Source organism: Vespula vulgaris, chromosome 24 (genome assembly GCF_905475345.1).
Source record: "Vespula vulgaris chromosome 24, iyVesVulg1.1, whole genome shotgun sequence".
Lineage (NCBI taxonomy): Eukaryota > Metazoa > Arthropoda > Insecta > Hymenoptera > Vespidae > Vespula > Vespula vulgaris.
In genome coordinates this window covers 218,733-227,500 of record NC_066609.1, presented here as the reverse complement: position 1 = coordinate 227,500, position 8,768 = coordinate 218,733, and the positions used below count along the sequence as shown (strand labels likewise).

General features: G+C 47.9%; 1 protein-coding gene across 1 annotated transcript in view; it reads right to left on the bottom strand.

The window, feature by feature from the left end:
* LOC127071978 (protein distal antenna-like) overlaps positions 1-4,773 on the bottom strand; it is an 8,463-nt gene extending 3,690 nt beyond the window's left edge. Inside the window, exon 1 of the mRNA XM_051011935.1 lies at positions 1-4,773. This exon is cut by the window's left edge and continues 3,690 nt beyond it. Coding sequence (XP_050867892.1) covers positions 2,765-4,297 — 1,533 coding nt within the window. The 5' untranslated portion in view covers positions 4,298-4,773 and the 3' untranslated portion in view covers positions 1-2,764.
* Between the last annotated feature and the right edge of the window lie 3,995 nt (positions 4,774-8,768).

The following is an 8,768-nucleotide window of genomic DNA, read 5'->3' as shown; positions in this document are numbered from 1 at the left end:
AAAAACCGTTAACAAAAACGAGAGGTAGAATCGTTGCGAGAACGCTCGCTACAAAAATCATGTGCTCGCCGATAAATTCGAAAAAGTAACGCGACTTTTTTTTTTATATATATATATATAGTTTTGCATCGAAAAATCGTAGATGTCAGAAATCGTTACGACGAGCCTCGACGAAAACGTTCGATTTGCGAAAATCGATTTGCTCTCTCTCTCTTTCTTTTTTGTTTTTTTTAAATATATATACATGCATATATATATATACATATATATATATTGTTTACTTCGAGAAGTCATTCACACTTCTTTTAATTTGGAAAAGAGAGCACGGCTTTTTCTTTCTCTCTTTTTTGCACCCTCGCGTAGAACGCACGTAAAACTTACACGTTAAGCGAACGATAAACAATAGATCGATCGATAATACTTTGTCTAGAGAGTCGATATATCATATTAAATCTTAATTACAACAGTCCATATTCAGGAAATTTGGTATATTCTCTTATTTACAATCTTTCGATAGAAAGGGAATAAACGGATCATATTACGATCTAGATGTATTTTGATTTCGGTCCGATTATCTAAGGGAAAGGTAACTAAGTGGAGAAACGAGCGTGTTTAGTGCATATTAAATTATTCGAAAGACGGAACGTCGTAAACGATAAGAACAAAAGGAAAAAAAAAAAGAACGAACGGCGTTTATCTCGCGTTGGAAGCCTCCTCCAGGCGTTATCGGAAAAAAAGAAACAAAAAGGAACAGGGGGAAAAAAAGGAAAAGAAAGAAAAAAAAAAAGTAAAACGAGAGAAGAAAAAGAAGAAAGAGAAAAAAAGAGAGAGAAAGAAGGTACACAAGTCGAAGGAGTTTAAAAGCGCAGGAAAAAGAAGCGTCGCGTGACGGAGCGCGACCGAGGAGAGAATATTAAGAACGGAGAAAAGAATTTACGTCGCCTCGAGGATCTTTGGCGATCGCGTTACGCTTCTTGGATAGGCCGAGAGAGGAGCAGAAGGAAAAAGGGAGATGTACAGAAAGAGGGAGAGGAAGAGAGAGAAAGAGAGAGCGAACGAGCGAGCGTGCGATAGTAAATCGAGAGATTCACGAAGCGAGTCCGCGCGCCATCGCCCGTTTGTCCTTGACACCCGTCCTTTCGTATAGAGCGCGCGTGTCTTCTTTTCTTTCCTCTCTCTATCTTCTTAACATTTTCTCTGTCTCTCTGCCGTCTCTTGTCTCTTCGCCTCCTTCCTCTACCCCTTTCTTCCTCCTCCTCCTCTTCCTTCTTTCGGTCTTTTTTTTTCGCGTTTCCTCCGAAAACGAACAGAGCGTTTCACCGTGTATGGAAAGGGGGAGAGAGAGAGAAAAAAAATCATGTACGACGTGCATGCGTACGTGCATGGTTTGTTCGCTTCATAAAAGAAAACGAAGAAGAAAGAGGTTTGGTACAAGGTATCGTAAGGATGTAAGAAGAAAGAGGAGGAGGAGGTGGAAGATGATGATGATGATGATGATGATGATGATGGTGCGAGGGAAGAAAGGCGAGCGAGGTGGTTTATATTCGTTATATTCGTTCGTTTCGTTTCGTTTCGTTTCGTTCTGTCCGTCTTTCCGACTGCTTGCGCCACGCTCGGCGACCGGCGTTTCTCCTCGTGGTGCAGCAATAATAACGTTTCCCGCGCGTACTTCGGATTGGCTGGTGTGTCGTGTGCGGTCGCGAAGAGAAGAGAAGAGAAGAGAGAAGAGAAGAGAAGAGAAGAGGAGAAGAGAGGAGCGGTGGAGTAGCAACGTGTCGAGCCGTTTTACTCGCGCTAGTGCCGCCGTGAGACGAAGGGGGTGGTGGTGGAGGAGGCAAGAAGAAGAAGAAGAAGAGGGGGAAAGAGGAGGAGGAGGAGGCGCAGCTCGTGGTGGTTCTCGTTGTGCCGTTCTGCCACCGCCGCCGCCGCCGCCGCCGCCACCGCCGCCGCCGACGTCGCCGGAGTGGTGGGGCGGAGGGACCGGCCGACCGAGTTGTTTCATTCATAAAAAAGTTCTTTATTACTCTCTGTGAGCGCATGTGCTATTCCACGGAGGAGGACCTCCCCCGAGCCAGCGTAACCACGTTTACACATGGCATTATTTACTACCGCGCGAGACACGAATCGTCGGCACACGCCGCTGCAACGGTGCGGTGTACGGAACTCTCTCTCTGCTTACGCGTTGCTCTCTTCTCTCTCTCTCTCTCCCCCCGCTTTTCTATTTCCTCTAATTTCGATTTCTCGAACGACCCATCTTTCCGCGTCTCTCTTCTTTTCCTCTCTACTTTTGTTTCCGACTCTATTTTTATTATTATTATTATTATTATTTTTATCTTTTTTAATATTACATACTTCTCCGATTACGCGCTCTCTCGTTCGTTTCTACCGCTCTCGCAGAGAAGCCGCGAGCTATCGGCGCGCGAGGCTTATCGTCGCCGTTCGCCGAATGGGACTTCGCGGAATAGAAGCTGGAATCCATCCTTCTTCGTCTCTTTGCAACCGCGCGCCCGACACCCTTCCCCCTCTTCCCCCCACCTCGTGTCACCCTCCATCGCGGTCCCCGTTCGTTCTACTCGATTCGTCGCGCGCTCGCGTCCTTTACACGCTCCTACTGCTCTCCCTCTCTTTCTCGCGCCCGCTCGCTCTCTCGCTCTCTCTCTCTCTCTCATCCTCTCTTTCTCGCTCACACACGCAACGCACGCACGCACACACACGTTCTTTCTTAAGATTATATATTTAGCATCACAGAGTGCCGCGCGCTCGCCTACTTTCTGCTATGCTTTAAACTAGACGATTTCTTTCTACACGCCTTCAATTTGTCCAAGAGATATTTAAATTGCAAGACCTGAAGCCTCGTGACGGAGGGTTCAGAACATCTATCCAACCACCTAAGGAACTTTTCGGCGTGCTCGATCGCCTCCTCGGAGCTCCGTGGCACGTCCTCCGCGACGGAATCGATTCCTTCCTCCTCGTGGTTGACGATACCGCGCCTCGCTTTCTCCAGGTCGTTGTTGTTGTTGTTGTTGTTGTTGTTGTGGGAAAGGACGTTGTCGAGAAGGGCCTTAGCTCTGCTCGGCGATCTTCTGGCAGCTGTGCTGGCCGCGATAGGCGTCGGCGTTTGCGTAGACGCGAGCAACGGAAAGCTGCACTGCTTGTACCATTGCCAGAACCACGAGCCGTCTTGTTGATTGATACTGGGATTGAACGCGGCCGATTGTTGTCCCAGGAGTTGTTGTTGCTGCGTTAGCCACAGCCAGAGGGCATCGTCGATCCTCTTGTTATTGCTCGCGGCGGTGGTCGTAGAGCTGCCGCCGCACATACCGGGCCCGGTAGTAATAACGTTCTCCTTTCTCGCCTTTGTACGTTGAACGCCGATACCGCAGATACCGCTACCGCTGCTACCGACGTTATCATTGGTTTTTCTTGGGGAAGCAGGAACGGGAGTCGATGGTGCCTCCGCTGCCGGTGGCAAAATCTTCCTCGTGCAAGATTTGGCGACGGAGTCCATTTGCGCCGGAGCTATCGCCGAGATGCTGTGTCTCTTTCCGGCGTTGCTGCTGCTACCACCACTGAGACCGCCGCTGACGCCGCTGACGCCGCCGCCGATAACACCGACACCGCCGTTGCATCCAGAGAGCATATTGGTCGCGGTGCTCTTTGTGTATTGGAGGCCGTTCTCGACGAGGCCGACGGTGCTACCGTGCGAGAGACCGGCCGCCGTCATTCCGAGAAGATTTTTTGCCAGGCTGCCGGTCGCGCCTGACAAAAGGCCCAGTTGCTGAAGCAGCAACGAACTGTTCTCCGGCCTCATATTGGCCATACTCGTCATAAGCCCGACGTAATCTATTTTGTGCTTGTTGTCGGGCTGATGTTGCTGTTGTTTGCCGTCGTTTATGTCGAGGCAAATGTCGTTGTTCGTCAGGAAGGACGAACTGCCGGTGGCCGTCATGGACGTTTGTTGGTCCAGTTTCGGCCTCTTCACGCAAGGACTCTCGTCCTCGCTGGAAACGTTGGCTGATCCACCAGCGGGTATGTTTCCAGGGTTGATGTTGTTCGTGCCGGAGGACGAGGCCGGCGAGTGCACTTCGCTGTCCGGCGTCGAGGAATTCCTTGCCATTCCTCGGATCTTGTGCTCGGACTTGCACCATCCGCGAAGGGTCGACTCTGGGACCCCGATGTCTCTGGCCACCGAGGCTTTGCTCTCGCCCTCGTGGACCCTCTGTATCGCATCCATCTTCTCGGACGCCGAGAGCGCGCGTAGCGGCCGTTTACCCGGTCTCGCTGAATCCCCCCTCATCGGGACAAGACGCTATTTGCTTGTTCGAAAGACGAGTACGACGATCGCGTCTCCCTCTTCTACGTTCGAACGCGCGTTCTCCGTTAACCCCGAACTACGCGCTCGGACCGATCCCTACCGTCACCAAGAACCACGGATCACTGACGATTTTCACCACTATGAAACCGCACGCCTATCTACTATCGTCTGTTCGTCTTTTCGAGCTTACTTACCGTTAGGAAGAGACTAACGATACGCGGTATAAATCGCAGAGACCGCGCTCGGATAAACGCGCCACCGATCTAATGCGACTCGTCGTCGTCGTCGTCGTCGTCGTCGTCGTCGTAGCTATGCGCATCAAGACGCAAGCGCGCAAACGGATCGTCGTGTCGTCGTTTTTTCTCTAGTTTTCGTTATGGCACGAGGAACGAGAATATTGCTGCGTCGTCCCCGCGACCAGACGATGTTCTCGCACCGAATTGCGACGCTCAACTGCTCTGCCGGTCGACCACCGTCGGGGTATTCTTAACGTCGCCGCTCCTCCCCACTCCACTGCTCTCTTCCACGCCGCGCCTCTCCTGCCCCTCCCCATTCCTCCCCACCCCTTTGACCGACCTCTTCCTCCTCCGCCAACTCCTCCCTTACCGCGTCTCTCTCTCTCTCTCCCTCTCTCCTCTCCTCCCCTCACCGCCCTCGCCCTCTCCCTCTCCCTCTCCCTCTTTCTCCCTTTCTCGCGCGCTCTCTCGGCACCGCTGACGCTTGCTCGTCCAACACCGAACCTTCCCTCTCCCGATCCCTCCACTCCTCTCGGCAAACCCGTATCGCGAACCGCGCGGCGTTTCTCCGACGTCGTCGTCGCCGTCGCCGTCGCCGTCGCCGTCGTCGTCGTCGTTCGCTTTCCTCCGCAACCCCTCCGCAACCCTCCCCTGCTCCTCCGTCCGTCCGTCCGTCCATCCGTCCGTTCGTTCGTTGGTTCGTTCCTTCGTTCGTCCCTCCCTCCCTCCCCCTTTCCTCCCTCCCCTTCCTTCCATCCCTCCCTCCCTCCCTCCCTTCCTCCGTCCATCCGTCGAAGACGAAAACGACGCTCTCATCGTCCCTCGCGGCTTCTCCGTTGTCCGCTAACGAGCCACCTCCGAGAAACGTCCTTGATAAGAACCCTTCGAAGATCGCTGTTTTCCCGAAATACGAGCTCCAACTTTTCCAACTTTCTCTCTAGCAACCCCTCTTTTCTATACGATATAATCCAAGTGAAATATAATAAAAAAAAAAAGAAAGAAAAGAAAAGAAAAATAGATCGCACGCATATAATTAGTCGGTTCGCGGCCACCCCATGCCGGATATCCTTGCGCGTGTCACGACCGAAGGTCGTGAATGCTCGACATCCGCCATTTTCGTCTATACTCGATCTGAAACGTAGTATTGAGATTGTTCTCACGTGTTGGTTGCCGCCGATTAATAAGCGCTAAAGGATGCCTCGAAAAATCGACGAAAGACGACGTTACAGCGATGATTTAGTTCGTAAGAAACTTTCAAACTAAAAGTCTACGACGAAGGAAGAAAATGTCGTATTATATCAGCGCTTTTTTTTTTTTTTTTTTTTTTTAATTTATGCAGATATTTGATAAACCGTTAACAACCAGATGGCGTAGATAATGCTTTTTATTTGAATGAAACATTTTTTACGGATAATTCAAGCTCTATATCGAAATTGTTTTTACATGTTCACGGTGAACCCATTAATAAACGCCAAAAGTATCTTTCGGAAAATCGATGAAAGACGACGTCGTAGAGATGAAATCGATATTTTCGAACGAAAAAGTGTTTTCGCAATGAGAGTTAAAATACGATCTTGTATCACTGTTTTCTTTTCGAACTTGTCGAGATATTTAAAAAATCATCAACGACCAGAGAGTACAGATTACGTCTGTTTATGACAAATCTCTCGTGATGTAAAAGTAGAATACAACACATTCGAATTAATAATTTTGCTTCTCTCCTATGCATTATATATATTTGTGTGTATATACATATACATATATATACACACACACATATATATATTTGTTATATATATTTGTCAACAACATATTATGTATAATTCAACGAAGTTTGTCCTTTATATTGAGATTGTTCTCACGTGTTGTCGCTGATTAATAAGCGCTAAAGGATGCCTCGGAGAATTGAGAAAGGCAACATCGTACAGATGAAATCGAAGCTCTTTAATTAAAAATGTTTACGCTTCGTAACAAAGAAGGATACGATTTTATATCGTCACTTTTCTTTTCTACTTGTGCGTATATTAACAAAATTATTAAGACGAACGGACAGGATAGATCGTTTCTTTATTATTTTGGTTTTTCTTACATCGTTGATAACAAATTTCTTTTCGATATAAAAATAGAATACAACGAATTCGAATCAACGAATTGTATCGCATATCTTTTATACAAATTTTGTCAACAACGTGTAACAATAAAAAATAAAATTTGTACTTCGTTAATCGTCTTTGATACTGTTTTTTTATTTTTTTTTTCGCGTCGAAAAATTGATCCATGGGTATCGAAGAATCGTCCGTAGGATAGTTCGCACCAAGATGTCCGATGGAAATTTCCCGATGTTAACCGTTAGTTTCGATAGATCGAAGAAAATTTTTGGAAAAATATATATTCGACGAGTCGAAAGTCCGAGCGATAACGGGAGCAAGAGTAAGAGGCGTACCACCTTTGGAAAAGCCTTAAATTTGCAGGCTGGAGGCGAAGCGCGGAGCTCTCTTCTCTTTGCTTCTACCGCCCGCAGCCACCGTCCCCGTGGGAGAACCGGATTTACGAGCGCGGCCTAAAATCCGCTCCGTAGGAGCGTTCGTCGGAGTTACACCGCGGTAAGGAACACTAGGTAATTCGCTGGTAAATTTACCGGTTCGCTCGTTCGCTCTTCGATGTTGTAAATACGCGCCCTGTATTTCCCTCTCTCTTTCTCTTTCTCTTTCTATTTCTCTCTCTCTCTCTCTCTCTCTCTCTTCTCCCCACCTTTTCACGCGCGTCGCTTAATTTTTTGCATCGGAGAAAGGAGACGACGAGGACGACGCCCTACTCCCGATAATTATCGCTCGCTCGCATACCGATTTTCAGAGTTCCACTTTTCTGGAAAGAAAGTGTAGCGCTGAGGTCAGAAAGTTTTTCACAACTACTCTTCGCGTCTCCCTCTTTCTCTCGACCTCTTCAGAGACAACTTTTATAACACGAAAATAATTTTCATTTTTTTTCTTAAAAAGAAAAAGAAAGACTAGACGTCTCTCTCTCTCTCTCTCTCTCTCTCTCCTTTTCCCTCTCTCTTTCCTTCTCAGCGCCCTTGAAAAATTTAATATCGCTATCCGTATCTTTAATTATCCAGCAATATACTTTATTCGCAGGAAAGAAATTTGTCGCAAAGGGTAGTAGCTGATTAATAAAATTAATAAAGATATCAGCGGTTAACTTTCCTTCCTCTTTTTTTTTTTTATTATAACGTTAGCTCTTTCGTTTCCGATCGAAATATAAATTCGTCGGATACGAAAATATCATCTTTCGAAAATGTGAAGACGCACGAGAAAGAAATTCGCAACGATAGCGGATATCCCTTATCGACGGGTTTGGTTTCGAGGACCGGTGCGACTATTAACGAATTGAGTTGCGTGCGTGCGTGCGTGCGCGCGTGAGAAAGATGGACGGAGAAAGAAAAGGGTCGAGAGAAAGAGAGAGAGAGAGAGAGAGAGAGAGAGAGAGAGAGTGAGAGAGTGAGAGAGGACGATGATAGGTCGGAGGGAAACAGGCGTCGCGGAGGGTAAGAGGAGGCAAAATCGATCGACGCATCCTGTGTGTGTACGACGACCCGTACTTTGAGCGCCGCCAAGAAGACGGCAGTAAACGCGTGTCCCTCTTCCCTTCTTCTTCTTCTTCTTCTTCTTCTTCTTCTTCTTCTTCTTGTTCTTCTTCTTCTTCTTCTCTTTCTTCTTCTTCTTCTCCACCTCCTCCTCCTCCTCCTCCTCGAACGTTCCTCGAGCAAGCCGGTAACCCGTACAATTAATTTTCACCTGCCTTCCTTCGTGAGACAAGCTTTCGCGGAAGGATGTGCGACGAGCGGCACACGTGCGCTTCTCTCTCTCTCCCTCCTCTCCCTCTTATTCTTTCTTTCTTTCTATCTTTCTTTCTTTCTTTCTTTCTCTTTCTTTTCCCCTCTCCGCTCGGTATGAGTTGTCCTTACGTGTACGCGCGATGCTACGTGCCGCAATAATACTAACCGTGAACCATGAACGGCGATCTTAACGGTCATTGTTTCGTCGTCGGCGTCGTCGGCGGACCATAAATTGGCAATGGGATCGATTTCTTTCTTAGGAGTTAAAGAAACAACTTTCGTAGAAGATGATCGACGTGGAGATTCGTCCGCTTAAACTTATCTATTTTCACTTTTCATATCGACACGAATTATACGAAGTAGGTGTCGGTATTCGATACTC